General features: G+C 42.7%; 1 protein-coding gene across 1 annotated transcript in view; it reads right to left on the reverse strand.

Annotated features, from left to right (window-relative positions):
• LOC121622903 (probable E3 ubiquitin-protein ligase HERC1) overlaps positions 1-20,058 on the reverse strand; it is a 39,912-nt gene that overhangs the window by 13,075 nt on the left and 6,779 nt on the right. The window contains exons 14-51 of the mRNA XM_041959970.1: positions 19,729-19,950; positions 19,406-19,558; positions 19,186-19,318; positions 18,539-18,742; positions 18,164-18,385; positions 17,725-17,898; positions 17,366-17,480; positions 17,053-17,170; positions 16,536-16,737; positions 16,062-16,362; positions 15,907-15,955; positions 15,599-15,644; positions 14,759-15,012; positions 14,287-14,481; positions 13,966-14,086; positions 13,596-13,836; positions 13,308-13,474; positions 12,986-13,138; positions 12,775-12,872; positions 12,278-12,373; positions 11,082-11,249; positions 10,701-10,940; positions 10,525-10,608; positions 9,981-10,206; positions 8,629-8,923; positions 7,523-8,295; positions 6,869-7,079; positions 6,029-6,198; positions 5,886-5,918; positions 5,148-5,231; positions 3,793-3,979; positions 3,500-3,678; positions 3,138-3,346; positions 2,733-2,992; positions 2,551-2,603; positions 2,261-2,458; positions 1,000-1,165; positions 672-921 (exon numbers count right to left, since the gene is read on the reverse strand). Coding sequence (XP_041815904.1) covers positions 672-921; positions 1,000-1,165; positions 2,261-2,458; positions 2,551-2,603; positions 2,733-2,992; positions 3,138-3,346; positions 3,500-3,678; positions 3,793-3,979; positions 5,148-5,231; positions 5,886-5,918; positions 6,029-6,198; positions 6,869-7,079; positions 7,523-8,295; positions 8,629-8,923; positions 9,981-10,206; positions 10,525-10,608; positions 10,701-10,940; positions 11,082-11,249; positions 12,278-12,373; positions 12,775-12,872; positions 12,986-13,138; positions 13,308-13,474; positions 13,596-13,836; positions 13,966-14,086; positions 14,287-14,481; positions 14,759-15,012; positions 15,599-15,644; positions 15,907-15,955; positions 16,062-16,362; positions 16,536-16,737; positions 17,053-17,170; positions 17,366-17,480; positions 17,725-17,898; positions 18,164-18,385; positions 18,539-18,742; positions 19,186-19,318; positions 19,406-19,558; positions 19,729-19,950 — 7,050 coding nt within the window. The remainder of the gene's footprint in view (positions 1-671; positions 922-999; positions 1,166-2,260; positions 2,459-2,550; positions 2,604-2,732; positions 2,993-3,137; positions 3,347-3,499; positions 3,679-3,792; positions 3,980-5,147; positions 5,232-5,885; positions 5,919-6,028; positions 6,199-6,868; positions 7,080-7,522; positions 8,296-8,628; positions 8,924-9,980; positions 10,207-10,524; positions 10,609-10,700; positions 10,941-11,081; positions 11,250-12,277; positions 12,374-12,774; positions 12,873-12,985; positions 13,139-13,307; positions 13,475-13,595; positions 13,837-13,965; positions 14,087-14,286; positions 14,482-14,758; positions 15,013-15,598; positions 15,645-15,906; positions 15,956-16,061; positions 16,363-16,535; positions 16,738-17,052; positions 17,171-17,365; positions 17,481-17,724; positions 17,899-18,163; positions 18,386-18,538; positions 18,743-19,185; positions 19,319-19,405; positions 19,559-19,728; positions 19,951-20,058) is intronic.

Here is a 20,058-nt window from a genome sequence, read left to right on the forward strand (position 1 = left end):
TTTGGACTCGAAAGTCCATTAAAGCTGTGATAGGCCGCATTCTTTTTAATTTTTCATAAATTTCATAAATAGGTTTCATAAATTCCATGAGAACCTTTGAGCATATTGTAATTGAAGTGGTCTGAGAGAAAACTAAGACCTCCTCTTGGGTCTGTTTTCAGGCTTTAGAAAATCTACCCCGTGAAGGGGGACTTTAGCCAATCACAGGTCATTTCAGAGAGAGGGCGTTCCTATTGTATGTTGCACAAATGCAGATGTATTTGCTTGTCGCTTCAGATTGTCCCTAGTCTCGCATAGCCAGAGAGCTGTGCCAGCGCTGGAGAGAGTGAAAGCCTGGTTCAATGTAGGAAAATCCTGAAACTTGTTATAATTTTGAAAAACCTCCTTTGCTTACATCGGCATATAGTACGAAACACGACAACGAATCCTTCAATTGTTGCCTACTGAAGACAAAATATATAAAAGCAAGCCAGCACAAAAAGGAGGTGTACTTGAATTGTGTATTAAAAATCTTAAATTTATTCTTATCAGAGCCAAATGTGACACTTTGTGATATGGAACTGATAAAGTGATATAGTTATTGTGATGTAGATTTGAGATCATATTACCCAGCCCTAGTAACTAGTATGTACAGTATTTAGAATATCGTGGAATGAATGAAGAAAACTGACCTGAGTACAAATCTCCACCAGCTGTCTGTAAGCCACAGGGCTGTGAGACACCACACACCCGATGGCTGAGGAAAGAAAGCTGAGGCAGGTGGAGTTGTTGCGCTCCGCCACCATCCCCTTCACACCTGGCTGTCTGTCCACACAGGTGTGAGCCCTACCCCCAGCTGCTAGAGTCATTAAACGAACCAGGATACGGATATCCGCCAGACCCAAGGACTCCAGCCCGTTAGACTGGCTGCACACCGACGCACTGGAGAGAAAGATAAGTCTCACAGTTATTGGGTGAAAAGACAAGACACCAACAAGGGTATATTCCAGCCAAATGTACCTGGAAGCAGTCTGAGACAGAGCTCTCATCACCATGCTGTACGCTAGCAGGATCTGGGCTGTGGAGGTGACTCTTCTTAAAGCTTTAAGTCTGTCATGAGAGTCCCTCAGTGACACTGCCTGCTGTCCAAGGCTCAGAGAGGTCTTCTGCTCAACAAGGGCATTCCCTGGTGAGGAAAAACAAAATTCATCTGTTACACCTTTATATGTTCAATTACATCTTGCTGAAGTCAGTTTTGAAGCATGGCACGGTTATCCATCTGGTGTGGCCATGAAAAAAAAAGTCAAAACACTGGATGAGTGAGTAAATGAGTGATGAGTCACTCTGCAGCGAGTTTGGCCAAGGTTCGATTCTCCTGCTGCCAACAAGCACAGAGGGAATGTGGGTGTGTGTTACAACTAGTGGGTTAAATCCTTCCTCAGGGATAAAGTTACAGAAGCAACATGAACAAGTAGACAGTGAGCCTCTGAGTGACTGCAACCCAATAGTCTGTACATGTGCAGTCATCGTGGGTGGTTGGTTTGGTGCTACGCTGTCCTGTCGGGGAGATTTGCAGAAAAAGTGGATGGGAAAAAAAAGTTTTGAAGTGTCTTAAAAACTTGAAACATGTTGAAATAAAAGGGTAGCATGTTGGGACAACGTCGACTCGTGCTTAGGTGTCTATTTTTTCTTTTTGTTGAAGTGAAGACTTTTTCAGCCACATTACTCATTCTCATCTTTACAAATCCTTATAGCTCTTCTATATATCAATGTAGTGCCATATGCATAATTGGTACATGCTGTCTTTCACTTAGAGACTGTTTCCCCAGAGGAGCACAGAGGACTGATCACCTAACGCTGAATATCAGCAGAACCAATGAGCTTGTGGTGGACTAAAATGTTTTAAATACAGATGTTGCTGCAAAGAAGCTACAACTGTCAAACGTGGATGCTTCACACACATCTTCAACCCAGCAGCACAGATGAGCTATACAAGCAGCACAGTTTCAAGGTGGACACCCAGGATTAGTGTCACCAAATGTGAAACATGGTCACAATCCTGAGTTATGGAGTTGAATAAATGCCAGAAATCAGTTAATCAGAAATCAGTGTGTCATCAGTTCATCCTTGTGTACAAGGCCAAATATGAAGAAATTCCCGCAAGGCAATCCTGAGATATCGTGTTCATTCATGTGAATGGGATGGACAGAGGGACAACACAAAAACACAATGCCTTCAGCCACAGCTGTCACCAGCACAGAGGCATAAAAAACCTAGGTACCTTTGGGAGCAACTGCTCTGGTAGGATCAGCAGAGCTGTAAACCAGGGCTCCAAGGGGATCTGGCTCAGTGAAGGCAATGGGGTCTGGCACCAGCTTCTTTTCAGTCAACCCCAGTGGTCTCAGCAAAAGCCCAAAGTCCTCCAATCCTGTCAGCTTGTCTGTGTCACATTCTTCTTGGTGGCTCATTTCCCAATCATCTGAGCACACAAAAGCACCATTCAAATCCTAAAATTAACTGCACAGTCATTTTAACGATTAAATCATTCTGAACTGACGTGACCTTTCCTACCATCAGAAGTGCTGTCCAGCTGGCCAATCAAATCAGATGTCAGACCTTTAATCCTGAAGCAAAGGGAGTTTTTGTAGTGTTTAGAAAAGCACAACAAGAAGAAAAAGTCCAGAGGCACCATTATTCTTTGCCATGTGTATTGTGTTGCGTGCATCCATCCTCTCCTGTAATATCTGCTGTACCTCTCATATTTAGAAGTTGGGTCGCTCAGGTTTGCAGCCAGATACTTTTCCCTGCAGGAGCTGCAGAGGAGGTAGAAGGGGAAGTTGGAGCCACACTCCCCTTTGAACCAGACGTCCACGTAGGCCCCAGAGCTATCATAACCCTTCCGCGCAGCACTCTGACCGCAACCTGGGTGACGTCGCTTTATATGATTGTTAAATTGCAGGGTCAGGGTGTTGCACAGCTCACACTTCACCATCTGACTGTGTTCTTCTCCGGCCTAAAAGAAGGGTAATGAGATGGATCACATTTCTAGTAAGAAGAACAATGAGAGGCCTAAAAGCAGCACAGTTTATTGTTTTTGGTTTTTGGTGATGACAGAGCGTGTGTGTGTGTGTGTGTGTGTGTGTGTGTGTGTGTGTCACCTCCACTATCTGGAGGGTGTCTCTCTCCAAGCTGAAGAATGACGGAGTGAGCAGGTCCTCGTACGTTTCCTCATGGTACGGATCATCCATGTAGCCCAACTCCGACTCCTCCTCAGCAGAGAAGGGATGAAACTCCACCTGCTCTGGCCAGTCGCCGACCGATGTGTGCTGTTGAAACAGCTGCGGGAGGGGGTTGGGTGACGGCAAGTCTGAAAAGGTGATGAAAAGTGCACAGCAAAATGCACAGTAAATGTGTGAATTTTTTTATTTTAATCAGCAACAAAAAGGTTTTCATTTGATCGCAGCATTTCAATCGGGAAATGCTTGAAGCCAGCATGTAGACGTTTGTGAGATGTTCTAACACAGCTTCAATATGCACATTTTATTTCTGGTTTGCCTGATTTGCCTCTGACCTGCCCTTCGGAAGGAGGTTCTCTGACTCGGGCCCGAACGTCGCCGCCGTGCTGGAGGAGGTCTGTTCCTTGTGAGATGGACGTCCAAGAAGTTCTCCCTCTCTATCCAGTCGAGCCCTGGCAGCAGACTACAAATAAAAAAACATACAGTCCGTCATTCTACTGTTGTATTTATAGCAGAGATAACAACACAATGCCAGTGCTAACTGATAAATGTCAGCTTGTTTTCTCAAATCCCTGACCTTTCACTCGGTTGACTGGTGGTGCGCTCAGGACATTGTACAGTCTCGGGCCCATCTGGAGACGGGGTGTCAGGAGCACCCTCGGGTCTGGATGACTCAGCTGCCTGCTGCTCCTCAGTCAGGGGGTGCTCTAGCATCCAGCTGGCCAACACCTCAATGGTTTGAGAGTCCAGGTCACCTGCTACATCTGGGAGGGACCACAGGGAAGTTGAACTGTCAGAGTTCAAAAAGAAAAGATGGATCATGGAGTGCTACATTGCTAATTCATGTCGGACATCACCACCAGATGATAGTGCTATTGTGCGCTGCCTGAGGTCAGGATGGCACATCTGCTCTGACGATAGAGAGCATGTGACAGAGGTTTAGAGTGTGAAATTTGTGAAAATGTGAGTTTATGTGATTAAAAGAGGTGATGCTGAAAAAACATTACACTATTGGTGCAATGTTTAAATGTGCATCCATATACTTTCTCTTTTTTGCTTTTCAATTACAAATACATGATCTGTGCCATGCGTGTGCAAAGAATCAGAATTTGTTCACCTTTGCCATCGCAGAAAACGTAGACTTAGAAGACGATACATTCTGTGTGCAACATTTCAGTAAAAATTGGATTTGCGTGAAATACAGATACACTGTTGTAGGAATTTGAGCCAAAAAGTTTAGAGGCTTGCATGATTTCCCCTTTTCCCAAAGAAAAGTTGGTAAAATCTGAAATCTATCCATCAGCTTACACTGTTGCAGGAGGTACAGTCTCTGAGGTACAAACTGTTTTTTGAGGTTTCTGAGGTTTTAGAGGACCTGATTAATACAAACCTGATTCCAAGAAAGTTAGGATGCTGTGTAAAACATAAATAAAAGAGAATGTGATCATTTGCTAAGCATTTCTGTTGTCAATTGTAATCCTCGAAAGCCTCAGTCATTCACAAGCGAGGATGGAGCGAGGTTCACCACTTTGTGAACACATGATTGTGCCGTTGTCAGTAAACACTGTTTGTTTGCAAGTGACTGCAGTTTCTTCTTATTTCTGTTTTTCACAGAGTCCCAACCTTTTTGGAATCAGGGTTGTCGAATATAAGAACATTGTAATTTGATGCTTGTTATTTTTGCATTAAAACAAACATAATGGCTTCAAGTGATTTCCATCATGTTAAGAGCATCATGTTAATCCTTGAACTAATAATTTAAGAGTCTTCTATCCCATCTATAATACAATGCATTTCATTCAGAAACTAGACTCTTCTGTATTCCAAATACTACAAAAAGGCTGCAGCACACGGTGAAGGACAGATGTTTGAAATAGAAAGCACATGACGCAAAAAATTTAGCGAAATCAGAAACACTCCACAAAGCAGTACCTGCTGCCTCCATGGCCCAGTAGATATGTCTCATAGAGAATCCCATTTCTAGCAACCGACTGGTGACAAACATTTGTGTCCGTTCTGGTGGTTGAGGAGAAAAGGAAAAGTACACAAAAAACAGAAAACAAAAACAAGCCCACAGCTCCATTCTGAAATTCTGTTGTGTGTAGACTGTAGGGAAATTTGTCAAATTACCGTAATAAATATTTTCACAATTTCTTTTATTCTTTACCTCAATTTATGCTCCATTTTGTATGTTTGTTACAAAAAACACTAAATCTCAGGTAAATCTATTCAATTTAGCTTTAGTACCCACAATGACTGATTAAACCTACCAATCAGCAACATGTTAATCCTAATGAATCCCAAAATATGAAAGTCAGAGCAATGCCCTTTCCAGAACTGTTCAAAAATAACACCAACACAGCTGATGATGAAACAAATGGTGCCACTCAAGCAAGTGAGGTCACAAACTGTGTCATGCATGCATTTGATAGTTTAAATATCGTATCTGTCTAATAGCAGAGCAAAACACATGCTGTTTTGAGCAGCAGATCAGTTGTGACAAATAGCTGAACATTCAGTATAAGACCATGCAAAAGACAGACAGTTCCAAACGGAGTAATCATAAATCTATATTACTCTTATACTGTTACTTAACTTTTAAATTACACTAATAGCATGTTTAAGTATGAAGCCAGCATGGGGAAAAAGTTTGTTAAAAACTGAACTGACCTGCAGGACTGCAACGATTAGCAAAGCTATTCTCTTCAACACAGTATGTTGTTTATCATTCATTTTAAATAAGAAGATTACGATTTTTTTCGACTGACATCCGACAGCTTTTCCCCCATTACCGTCTCTGCGCTTGTTCTTACCCAGGCTGCTTCTGGCCTGTGTGCTGCAGGGACCTGGTTCCATGAAGCTAGTCTGCTGCTCTGTGAAGGCATCACAAGAAGCAGAGCTGGCCAGGCTGAAGCAAGGTGGCAGCACGGGGGGAGAGCTAACCAGGCCGGTAAGCGTAGGGAACCGAGTTAAGACCATGTGCCTAGAGGGAGTGAAGATACAGTATGTACAGTAATAACACAGTGCAAGCAGTGCTACACTGCATGTGTTCAGACCTGAGCAAACATTTGACATATAAAGTATCTGAAGGGATAAGGTGAGCTTTATTTAACTTGACTTTACACTAAAACTCACAATAAACCAAGCATGTACCTTGATATGTCAGTTATTTGAATCTCAACGTTATGCTCAAGCCCGGTATTTGTCATTGTGGTATCAACTCACATTCAGAGGTGGTACAATACGTGCTTTGTACTGTGAGAGTCTTTGGCAAAGAGCTTGGTGCTATTCTTGTCAAAACTCTTCTCCCTGAAGGGCTTTGATTGTATTTTCTGCACTGAAGTCATTTGTTTGTTTGCCTCTTGAAAGCAGACATAACACTGACGCTATCAGCTGGCTGGGTTAGGAGGACAAGCAGGCAGAGCTGCAGCCTGGGTTAAAGACGATGCAGGCAGAATCCCCACTCTCTTCTTTCATATAAATCCTAACTCACCCATTCCCTGGACCTCAGAAAAGCTGCTGCTGCCAAAAGATACAGGTCTGTAGTAATCAGCAAAACATTAGAATAGATGATAACTCTAGTTATTATGTTTGTGCCCATTAAACATGCTTCTACTCAACCAACAGTTATGATTAACCCATGATTAACTCACTGGAGGAGGCTGATGGGAAAGAAAGGGTTGAAATTTTCAAGGCCATCTGCTTGCAGGTTTGTTGGCAGAGACGATGCCAGGTCAGTGTTAGAGGATGAGGCAGAGGCTCTGTTTGATTGGCCGAAGATGGCAGTGCCTTCTGAACCTGCGCTGTACAAGGACACAGAGCTGGAGGACTTGGAAATGGGCTGAGACGAGTGGGTGCCGGATTCTGCAAGGACAAGGTAGAGACGAAAGTTTAAGTCTAGTCTTTGAGGAGTAATCTAAGTCAGGTCACAAGTTTTCATAAGCAAGTCAGCCCGATTGTTGATGATTAACATGTCATTTCATTTGAGAGCTTCAACAACTAGTCGATCAACTGAAAATTAATTGGCTAATCTGACAGTCAACTGTTCTTTTTTTTAAGTTTTCTGAGGCTTTGTGGACCAAATGATTACTCAATAATGAACACAATCAATAGTTACAGCCCTCATATCAAGCAAGTCATTTTAATGTCAAGGCTTCCATATCACTATCTTGTTTATTTCTTAATTGTTGTCCACTCATCTTTGTTACTCAAGTCTGACAAAATTCAAGTTCACAGTACTGCAACACAATAATAGTAGTAAAATAACTACCAAAAGTGACTTCAGTCCAATCCTTAAATCTCTATACCTTTGTGCTCTTTGTCCTCCTGCAGCCTGCTAATGGCTCCTTTGTAGATCATGACCTGGGCCCTTTCCAGGTCGGCAAGAGACACGCTCTGTTTGATGGGACAGGGCCTGACTGCCCACTTCACCATGCTCTGCACCACATACTGCAGCACTGATCTCAGCTCAGCACTCTCATCCCACTGTTTGCTGCTGGCCTTGGTCTGGTCAGGGTTCGGGCTTGACAGGGGACTCACAGAGGAGTTGAAAGGGTCATGTTTAGGCACTAGAAGCAAATCTGTTAGCTTCTCACAACTAAAAATGACAGTCAGGGATTTCAAAGCCCCGATGAGAAGGTATGAGACTCTAACTGCTCTCAGTTCAAGGGCAAAGGCATCAGCTTTGGAGGTATGGGATGTTTGGGGCAGACAGGTCAACTCCTGATGGTCAGCATTCTTTGCGGAATCTTTGGTTGAGGACGGTGAGGGGTCTGACTCAAACCTCTGCTCCTTGGACTTCTTCCTCTCATCTTCTGTCAACCACCTGACGTCAGCAGGCATGCCTTCATCCCGACAACCCTGCGTCTCGCTCGCTTTTATGTCCTCCTCTGAGTATTTCCTTTTGGGGGCTGGATGAGCCCCCAGCCATCCCTGCTCCTCCAGCAGCCCCATCAAATAAATCAGATCTAACAACACCGTGGGTTTGAGGCCTCCGAGTGTGGTGAGATCACAGCAGGACATGTCACAGGGCTCCAATGAGATGATCGGCGTGTCGCTGGGTGACCAAGAATTCATGGAGCTTAGTTATTGGGAAGGATGGGAAGAACCCACAGATACAGCATGGAGTGACACCAGGACGGATTCAACAGGGATTAATGGATTTAAGAATGAAGAGGAAGAAGCAAGAAGAAAGAAAGATCAGGGGGGTAAATGATGGAAATAAATTAAAATGTTAGACAAATTACTGAGGAGGAAAAAGAAACAATAAGGAATTATACAGAGTAAAAGACATGCTGAAAGGACCAAGACAAGAAAATATAGGAATTGTTTAATGGAAATTAATGAATCGTCATTTAAAAACACAAGCACAGAATCATAAATAAGTGAGCATATGAATATATAATTGTGATACCTGACAGAAAGGTCTGCCTCCTCCCACTGAAGCTTGGCCAGGGAGCTTCCTTCTTTCAGGACTCCCAGCAGAATGGCCCTGCGCCCACTGGGCTTGTGCAGGCACAGACCTCCAGCCCGGAGACCATTATCCACTCCTCCGATCAGGGCCAGTACCGGCCACACTTCAGTGCAAAGAGCAGCCAGCTTTGCATCTGACAGAGATCGACGATGTGCCAACAATTCCCCTGTGTCATCACCAGAAAGGCCTCTGTCGCTTTCATTCTCTTCCTTCTCAAAGTGAGTGGGACTGAGGCCTGCAGGACAACGAGATAAATGTGAGACAGAAAGCAGCAAACAAAGAGTAGTAGGTAACAGCCATAGAGAAAACAGGCTTGATAAGGATAATACATTTCATAAATTTCATTTATTGCCTTCGATTGATTTTCCAATACTGGACAGTCTATAACAGTCAGTGACCGATGCTCAGGCCTCAGATGTAATGAATCACCGGTTTATATGCTTTTCATCCATCTGTTCATTACACCAGCTGTTCATCCCTTGCTGTAGCTGGATTGTGATTGACAGGGAACTGTTAAGAGACTCTGTTACTAACTTCATTTCAATGTCACATCATTGAAAGATGTGAAACCTAATTTGGTCAACGAGAAAATTAAACTGTGTACCTCTGGGAGGCTGCTGTATCTAATATGATGGAGAAGCTGGTGGGGGTAGTATTACACAAATCTGACTGACAAGGATCAAGTTCATGAGGTTGTACATTAGCAAGGTGAAGCTTGTTTGAGGGTTTCAGAATACTTAAATTACTGTGCATTGTAATAATGCACTTGCATATTAGTTTGGTAGGTTTTATACTGTGAGCCAGCAAGAACAGAGAATTAGAGATTGAGGTAAATGATGAGGGTGGCTGCACAACTGAGCAAGCCAAAGACTCAACGTGCAAACTGCCAGGAAGGTTAGCAAGACTTAACTTGGTCTTAGCAGTCTCAGAATAATTTTGCAGGTATTTGCAGGTATCAGTTCTCTCCTCGGACAAGTGCATCTGCACAACAAGGGTGCAAATTGAGAACAAAGTTTTTTAATACTGGGGTGCCCCCGTGGCTTTTCGGTGTTAATATGCAGGACATGAGCTGCAACCTCCTTAGTTCAAATCTGACCAGAAACCTTTGCAAACACAAACTTTCAAAAAACATTCAGAAACTTAAAAGTGACATTACTGATCCTTTTTTCACAATTAATAACAGAACATTTGAACCTTACTTGAAAACATATAAAGTTTCCCTGTGCAGTAAAGTGTTAATTACAGTATGCTAAAAGTGCCTATAAGTGACCACGGTCAAACCTGCGTCTGACCTGAACTGAAGCTTCCCAAGTCTTCGTCTTTCAGCAGGGGACCTATGAGCTCCAGGTGGGTATGAATGTACAGGTTGATGTGCGAGGCCCACTGCTCACACTGATGGAGCTTACGGAGCAGCTGCACCGTTGATTCCAGGAGCACCGTGGTCCGAGGGCTGCAGAGAGGCTCCCCAGGAAGCAGATTGCTGGGCATGCCTCGCATCTGGAGGTCACGCAGTGCCACCTGTGAGAAATATAGTACAGAGGCTCAGTTTTGTTGCATAATAAAAAAGATGCCTAAATGTGAAAGTTGGAAAACTTGCAAGAAAGGCAAGCAAAAGACACATATTGGTAATGCTTCCTTGTCTGTTCCGACTGTTCTCCTTATCTTTAATATGAGGTGGTTGTGTGGATTTCTCAGGTCCTACTATGAATGTAATTCACAGGGGTCTTCTGGTTCTAAAATTTGTATTAACTGTGGTTGAAGGTAACTAAAACATTAAAAGCACACTAATGCCTACAAAGCATTCAAAGATGGAAGACATGAGTGCATATCAAGTACCTTCTCTCCAGGGTTACTGCTGTAGAACAACACACAAGGGTACAGTTCAGAGGCCACAACACCTTCAAATGCCAACTTTGGCTCCTAGCAGAAAAAATAACACAAACATGCAAAGGTTGCAGATCAGTCAATAAGAGTAAAAGCCCTGAGAACTGACTGTGAATATTTTGTCAGACCTTGTCATTCTTAGCAAAAGATATGGTGTGAGCCTCCATGTCCAGGATGCAGGTGACGGTGTCACCCTGGGTGAACGAAGGAAGTGTGCGCACCAGTTCCCCTCCATGGTACAGGTTGCCACTATAGGCACGATACAGCCACATGTCAGTGGTGGTATGGTGGTTGTGATCTCTGACTGGCCAGCGTGAAACACCAATACATGTACCCTCATTGCCTCTGTTCTCTTTGGTAATGTAGAACTGAGGAGAGACGTTCGGTATTTATCAGCTTGTTGAACATGTTCTCTCAGCACATTTCAATCATAGAATCAGGGCAATAAACAATAAGGAAGGATTAACTGTGTGTGTAACTGCAACTGTAATGTAGATACCAGTTCTTACTTTCCAAATGAAACAGCCAGATGTGATGGCAGTGGTTGCCAGGCCGTAACCTTTCCCTCCTGAGCCATGGGAGAGGATGTTCCCACTCTCCAAAGAACAGCAGACTATCTTGTGTGGGTCAAAGGAAAAATCTCCAATAGGAATACATTCATCATAGCTGCCAGGATTCTGAAAAACATGAGGTGGAAAAAAAAGCAGAGTTTACCAGCATGTTCATTAAATAGCTCAATAAATATTGTGTTGCTATGTGTAATAGCAACGTGCAGGCACTTTGCAGTCAACTGTAAAAGACAGGAGACATTAAAGGACCAGTGTGTGGAATTTAATACTCTTCTCTAGAGTAGTAAATCATTATAACTAACTGGCTAATCAGTGATAAGCCAATCACATTTCCAAATGATTGTTCTCATACTATACTGCAGGGTTATATTTTATATTCATGGTCTTAGTAATTTGACAAATTTGTTGTTATTTTTCGTCTCCCACCTCTCACCCCCCTTCACCATGGAGAACAGGCCCATCTGTTCCATCAAGTAGTCCCGCTGTTACCAGTTTTATTACTGCCAGGAGTTTCACTTCTCCCACAAACGGCATTTGCTGAATCTGAAATTACTGAATTCATTCACTAGTTTCAGCTGTTAAAAAACACCAACATTTTTCTGATGAGGGCTATGATAGGCTGGTTATTTGGATGCCCTTTCATCAAATTGTGAATACACTGAGATGTGGTTTAATGTAATGAACACAAGGCTTAAGCTAGCAACTTACTTCTGCAAATCAACAAAGCAGGATGGAAAAATAAGAACATACAAGTTAAGATGACATGATCATAGGAACATTTTGTATAACTTCTGCTCTGACAGGCAGCTGGCTGCAGTAGAGCTGGGAAAAAATGTTACCTATGAATAGTTTGTTATACCAATACTGCATAAAAAAGGAGAATGATTTATTTTTCAAATACGCTACTTGACAGAATTTGCCAAATTTTGCCTTATTTTGTTTTGCAGGCAGCAGATCAGTGAGCACAATGTGAGTTAACACATTTGTGTATGCAGAACATTAGGCTATGCTATATAGATATGCTATAACTTTATATACTGTTTATATAGAATTACTACATGTATATAGCAAGAGGTATAGTATAGTGAGAAGTCTTTAAGGTTCATAGTATTAATGAGATGATCCTGCTGTCTTACCCCTTTGTGTTTTTCAGACGTCTCCTCGTGGTTCCTCTCAGCTAGTGGTTCCTTCCACATATAAACAGACAAGAGCTGAAATAGCTGTTTAACAATCTGAAAGAAAACAGAGAACAGGAAAACAAGTATGGTTAACTCCTGCATCAACAAATTCACAATGTTCAAACACTGTCCTCCTCATTTTGATGCTGAATGCACACGTCATCTTGAGCTTCTTCACTCGCATGTTGTGGATGGCTCCCATCGGTGTTTCCTCACATGGTTCCTCAGTGCCCTGCCATGTCTCAGCACTGTGTGTGTGTGTGTGTGTGTGTGAGCGCATGTGTGTATATCTGGAAGCGGGATATTGTCTGTCATATTATGCTTTTATTCTCTCTGTTGTTGTATTCTTTTATCTTGTGAAGCACTTTGTGTTGCATTTTAAATGGATGAAAAGTGCTATATAAATAAAGTTTGATTGATTGATTGATGTTGCATTTACATTTTCCATGTCATACCTGTTGAATTTGAACAGGCTCAGAACAAGCAGGTAACAGTCTTTCCAATACATGGAAGGCCAAAAGCTTCGTGCGAAGGTTGTGGAAGCATGGAGATCCTGAAAAGAGGACGGTGGAGGTGAACAGGGAATTAAAGCAGACTCAAGATAGCTGTTCTGCACTGTAAACAATATCAATGCTGTTCTTAATTATTATCTTAAAATTGTCTTACCTAAAGAGCACTTGTGTGAAATTATGGCCATGAGTGGATCAATCCATTTGACAAAAGTAGAAAGTCTTTTCATCACTCTTAATGACAGTACACGCCTGAGAAACACCAAGAAATCTGCGAGCTGAGACTCAACCACTTTGCTGCTTTCCACCCCTAAACCAACAAAAACAGGAAGAAAGCTATGCTTAAATACAGAAGCACTGTAATTTACAGATGCCACATCAAAACAACATATTTCATTGTGCTCTTCAATTACATTGTGCATTTTACAGGACTTTGTAAAGAAAAAAAATTCAGTGAAGTTTATGTAAATTTGCCACACCAACTAGATTTGTGCTCTTGCTGCTGGAGTCCAAATCCGTTCTCTCAGCTGTTCCTCTCTCTGCTGTCTGCTGCTGGTGGAAAGTATACAGGATATTCTGGAGCTGCTCACACATCACTTCCATTAGAGCATGTGATACATCCACAGGCAGCAAATCCTCACAGGAGCTGAGAGCACAGGACAATTTGCTATGCAAATGCCAATACTGAAGTGTATTTTCATTGCTAACTCATCAAACAGTACAGGAGGTACACTTCTTTGCAGCTTTTAGAGTCTCTTCATTCTCACCTTGCAGCCACAGTCAATATCTGAAGCAGACGAGCACAGGCTAGTTTAACAGCCCCACCTAGTAGCATGGATCCAGATGCAGAGGCTGTAAACCAGCCCTGGTTCAGCAGTGCACAGCTGTTGCTGGTCAGCATGGAAAGGATTTCCAGGATGCCACATTTGATTACCAGAACCAGGTCCACTGGTTGGTAGCAGAAATTCAGTGCAAACATTGTGGCTAGGAGAAGGTGCTGGCATGAACCTGGGAATGATAGACAAAACCTCAACTACATGCAAACTAGAATAAAAACTGCTGCAATAAATAACCAACAGGGAGCAGCAGAAGGCATCTTAAATGAAAGCCTCACATGTGAAACAACAATGAACAAACCTGGATGTTCCCTTTCCAACAGGACCCTCTGTTTGAGGACACGCACCACCTGCTGGTAGAAGGTGTGGGCTGCAGATTGTAGCTCTCTTTGAGTATCCACAGAAGCTGAATGCGTACCAGCCTGGATTAAGGTAAGAGAGATTGGAGAGTAACATATACAACATGTCAACGCAGAAGAAACATCAAACGAATACAATATTTCTCCTGAATTGAATATTGAATTACATTGACTAAATCTAATATTCATTCATTAATTCTTTCCGTCCATATTGATCACAAAAATGTGCACAAACGTTGTGAGAGCATGATTACTACATGTACCATGTAATGCTGCGTCTCGTAATTAGCTCCAGAGTGAGAGCCAATGATTTGTGTTCCCAGAGCAAAGCATCCAGACAGAAATTGAAGCTGCACTGACTGCAACAACACAGGAAACTGAGGAGAGACGAAACCGCTGCTCTTTTCCTCCATTTTAGAGAGGAAGGCCGACATCTGACACAAGGCCTCCAGACGCAACTGATGACCACAAAGGGAACAGTTAGTAGTTAGTTAAGCCCTTAAAATGCATTCACAGAATACCCCTATGTGTTTCAGATCATTTAAAGCACTGGATTTTGCCAATTTTGTGGAAGGTTTTCAATAATTTCCACTACTACTTGGAGATCAATTTAATAGTTGTAAACTAACTGATTAATCGTTGCACCTCTAAGCTGCAGGTGTTACAGAGCTCTAATTCTTCAGCAGTACCTGTTTTTTTTTTGTAATCTTGTGTAAAAGAATAAAATCTTATTACCTCAGCCCTCTGTTGCTGCTGCAGTATTGCAAAAGTAATGGCCTTCGGATCTGCCTGACGACAAGTCTGTCCGCCTGGCAGTGTTGGTGAGGAGGCTGACAAGCGGGTCAGGCTTCCACAGACGAAGCAGAACACCTGGTTAAGAATAGGCAAAGTGTTGTTGCCACAGTGGGACATAGACGTGGTTGGGCTGATACACTGTCGCAGGCGATCCCAAGCATCCTTCATGATGCCCAAAGAACACAGAGGCAAGCCTGGAACAGACAGACCAGGACAATTCAGGCCAGTGTTGTGTCTCTTCTTTTTCTGATTATATTTTTCAACACCTCTTGCAGTGTTAATCATTCGGTGTTAATGTCTGCATGAAAAAAACTTGTTAGTGTGATTTTTCTCACTAACAAACAAAAAAATAAAAACAAAAAAGTCAAGTAGGAAATTTCCAACAAGAGACTAATTTAAAAAATATTTATCTATAAGCACTGTCTGCATGCTATGGACTGTTTCTCCTGAAATAAAGCAACTCAAAGAGACAACTTTAATATCATTCCATAAGAAAATAGATTTTAAAAAATTAGTGTATCCAAGCTACGATCACACAATATTTAAATAATAGCTCGACATTTTGGGAAATATGTGTATTTTTTTGCATTTTTGCTGAGCTACAGTGAAGCTGTATCTATCGCTTCCTGTTTCCAGTCTTTATGCTACGCTAAGCTATATGTTGGCTGATATGTGAGTGGTACTGATCTTCTCACCTAACTCTGCAAAAAAATTAACTATTGCTTTAATACAGGGCTGTTGTTAAACTACACAAATATTTAGTAAACATATTCCACCTACCCATTTTATTCTTGGAATGTCCCAGGGAGTTTTTGGGTTGGTCAGACTACAGTAAAGAAGACAAAGACAGTACATTAAGAGAAGAGAAGAGAAGAGAAGAGAAGAGAAGAGAAGAGAAGAGAAGAGAAGAGAAGAGAAGAGAAGAGAAGAGAAGAGAAGAGAAGACTTTATTAATCCCCAGCTGGGGAAATTCGGGTGTTACAGGCAGCAGGCAATAGCAGAAGGAAAAAAAGCAACAGAATAGAGAAATACAAAATAATTAATTAATTATTATAATTTTATAAAAAGGACTACAGTACAAGACTTACCTGCTTTCGGCCATCAGCAGACACCATGAAGAATTCAGCTGCTGATTTCCTGCAAAGGGATATGATGCAGACAATAAGTGCAGAAACAGCTCACAGAAAACACAACTGAACTTCAACAAACAAAACAAACACACGCTGCCAAACACAAACTCTACCTTGTTCCGGTGTTCACAGCCTGACTATTCTCCTTTTCGCTGGGTTCCACCCAAGCGGGCCTGACTCCCAGTAGGAGGAAGAGACATCGGGACACCACCAGATGGCAGGCGGCAGGGAAAGACAAGCTTTCCTCAGATTCCCCCTGCTTGTCCCACTGCTGCTTGGGATCCAGCTCCCTCTCTGGGCTGACCGGGCTCTCCATGCTGCTGGGGAGGGTGGAAGTGCCAAAGGATTCGTACACCGTCACATTCTGTTGGACTTGCATGGCCTCCCGGGTGGCCATGAATGATTCTAGGACTTCTGCAGGAGACAGGAAAGACACTTGAGGACCACATGTGTTGTGAATGAGTTGTGTGTATATGTGTGTAGCGTGTATTTCTATCTGGGTCTGTCCGCCAATAAGCATCTAGATACCAAAAAACATGTTTAATGTTGCTAAAGGAAGGGCAGAAATAGAGATACACATTTCTAACCTGACAGGTACATACGGCTATTGCCAAATGTGTCCTCCTCTGCGGCCTCTTCCTGGTTGTGGTTGGCTGGGGGGGTTGGAGGCACTTGCACCTCCCGGCTACAGTGACCTCTTGGCTGCTGCTCGTGATCCTTTCCTACTGGTTCTACTGAGGTGCTTGGCTCTTGCCTGCCTGCTTCAGGACTTTGGGGAGACTGAATGGTCTGCAATTCAAGAAATGTGTTGAATATAACTGTGTTTTTTTTTTTAATCAGAGCATGCCCTTTTTAATATAGTGGAAAAATAACTGAAGAAAGAAAACTGCCTCTTGATTAGAACATAGAAATAAGGGTGAAATAACTGTTAATATTAACACAGCCAAGCACAGTTTTGCTGTTATATTTACAGTCAAATCATTAAGCTTTGTATTCTTTACAAATCACTCCGCTTTGTTCCACAAGCATTTTAACTTTGTCAAAAATAGCTGCATTGCACATATTTGATTATGACATAAAGTGAAGTCAATTTAGTAATGGTACCTGTTTGGCAGCAGTCTGCAGCTGTGATGTCCTTGGAGAGTTTTTATGGGCCAACAGAGTGCTTCTGATTTTGTAAACTGTTTCATAGACGTCTAACAGCATCTCACAGGGCTCATATCTGTCCCTAAGCAGAGTGGATAATTAGCAGAGCTCTGCATTGCAATATGGTTCTTACATAACAATGATTAATTCACATTATCTTTTGACAAATGACAATTTAAACACATAAACCTAAAATAAGCCAGTGTAGGGTTTACAAAATAAAATGCGCATCACCATTAATTTCAGTTAATCTTAGATTTGTGTTACTGACCTGTCCTGCCAACAGGCCTCATTCTGCAGGCCAGTGTGTTTCAGAAGAGCAGCCAGGCTGCAGCGACAGACGGTCTGCAGCAAACAGTCGCCTGAAGAGCCTCCACTCTCCCATTCTGCTCTCACAAAACAACACAATTACAACAAAGTCACAAAAAAAAGAGCACACAAGCTGAACAAGCCACAATTCAAGAATGAATCAATGATAATTGTGCAGCAGTTATAACAGCAAGTACATGCATACAGCTGAATAATATTCATCATTTCCCTTTTAAACAAGTCAGCTCCTTATCACCTGGATATTTAAATGATAAATTTTCTAACATGCGTGCACTCATTCACACAAACTAGTCAGAGCACCTTTGCTGCGAGCATACTCCTCCATCTTCCGCCACAGGCCACCTGCTGGTCCTCTGGATGATCCCAGTGCCAGTTCCAATAACGTCCTGGTTTCCTCATTCAGACTGAGCTCTGCCAACCTGGCATCGCTACTGCCTAGGAGTACCACCTCAGTCAGCCATGCCATGCTAGAGTCTACAGACAATCACATGGGACACAGGACAAATGAATAGGTGGAAATGTCCACTACATTAAGAAAAGTAATTTATTTCCTCATTTCCATGATAAAATTACATCTCATCTTCTCATCCCATGTTTCTTATCTATCTCTACTGTCAACTAAAAAAAAAGAACTATTCTTCTTTACTCATTAGTAGTCTCTAACATCCTCTTTACCTCTTTATTTACCAAAACATTAGTACATATGACAGCATGGAGATCAAGCAGTATGTTTTTCTACCCAGCTGTTCAAAGTCCATCTCGAGGCCGTTCCTGAGGAGGACATTTGATAGCCAGAACTCTGACGTTTTCTCCTGAAGTGAGGGCGGTGGGCCTTGCAGCATACCACCAAGGCAATGACCGACTGCCAACGCAACAGACCGTTCCAGATCTAGCAGCCAAACCCACTTCCACTCCTCCTCCTGCTGTTGTTGTCCATGGCATGTGTTTTCTTCACTTTTATCTGTAAGGAAGATCCCTTGTCATTATGAAACCATCCCGTATTTTCTCCCATAAGAAGAAGCTTCAACATAAAAAACTGTACCCATTAAATTAATAACAACTATAATCAAAGATAAATCTATGGGTCAAGCAGGCAGATCAAAATGCCACTGACCTAAACAGGTTTTCTGAGCCTCCATCCCTAGTTCCTGTTCCTCCAGTAGGCCTGTCTCTGGCAGCAACCTGTTGAAATCATTGAGTTGCTCCAACAAGGCCAATAACTGGCTCAGGAGGGGTTGAACCGTGACCAGGGGCAGCAGCAGCAAGGAATACATTACCTGGCACAGCAGACTGCCAGCCACAGAGTTGTACAACACCACTGGGACAAGGGTTGAGACGAGAGGGGAGGAATAAAGTGACTGATAAAAATAACTGAGAAATACAGATAGACAACAGATACAGAAGCGTAGCAGATTAAATCATGAATTTTATATGTGCTTGTCATCAGACCAGCGGACACCTCAGTCCTGACTGACCCCACTGCTCTGAACCTGGCTTGACCATGAAATAACACAGATACAGTAAATGTCCTTGGTATACAGAACCCTACACTATGCAACAGTATATGAATTTCCAGTATAAATGTTTGAAGCTGTCTTTCCCCTGGTCATTACATGATAAAAAAAAAGAAATCATTGTCGGGGGAGTGATTTTACTTCTGTTTTCTGAATAAAAGATCTGTCGAGATCTGTGCAAACAACCCGCATAACAACAAAAAAGACGTGGGACAGCTGAGCAACTAATGACAACCATTATTCTTACTGTGCAGCTTCTTGACTATTTGTTTATCCAGGGAACTCTCCTTCATCAGTTTGGTGGATCTCCTGAGTGTCTCTGCAGCACAGGGAAGCAGCAGGTAAAGATGCTCTCGCAGCAGCGTTACACTGCTGTCATCCTACAGAACAGAGGAATCAGTGTCAATATAGACTACGTGACCATAGAGCTCTGGATAAAATTGTGTGTAGCTGATTCTGCTATGTACCTCAGGGCTGGAATGGATGTAGCAATGGGCGAGCAAGTGTTTGTGAAGTCCAGACAGCAGCTGGTGGAAGTGAGAAGGAGGATCAGTCTGTCCCTGGCTATCGCTCGACAGCTGCTTGTCACTGTTTTTCTCCAGTTCCCCAAATGCCCGCTCCTGTATGAACACAGAGAGAGCATGTGGAGGAGTAAGAACATCACTCTAATTCATCTGCGAGAATAAGCCACAAGATTTGACAGAATCAAAATACACTATTAGGTAATATGAGGAAATTCAACACACATTAGACAGAGAGTAACAAATGTACCAGATCCTCTTTTCCATACCGTGTAAAAGCCTATGCTGAGGAGCAGGGTTCTTAGCAGCACCTCTGCCAAGTGCAGGGGGTCGTAGGCCTCAATAGAGCTGGATGAGGGAGGCCGGACAGACATAGCTGGTGTCAGCGGGGGTCCCAGGGCCGTCACCTCCCCAAAATTGCTGTAACCTAGTAGAGAAGCTACATGGCTCTGATCTTGAAGGCTGCTGAGGACCATGTCTAATTGCAGGCGCTTTGAACGATACAGAGCAAAGAAGAAGACAGAACTAATATTTGATCATCCAAATGTGAGGTTACTGAAAACATTTATGCAGAAGGACTTTTTTTTCACAGCAACAAA

Source organism: Chelmon rostratus, chromosome 19 (genome assembly GCF_017976325.1).
Source record: "Chelmon rostratus isolate fCheRos1 chromosome 19, fCheRos1.pri, whole genome shotgun sequence".
In the NCBI taxonomy this organism is placed as follows: Eukaryota; Metazoa; Chordata; class Actinopteri; order Chaetodontiformes; family Chaetodontidae; genus Chelmon; species Chelmon rostratus.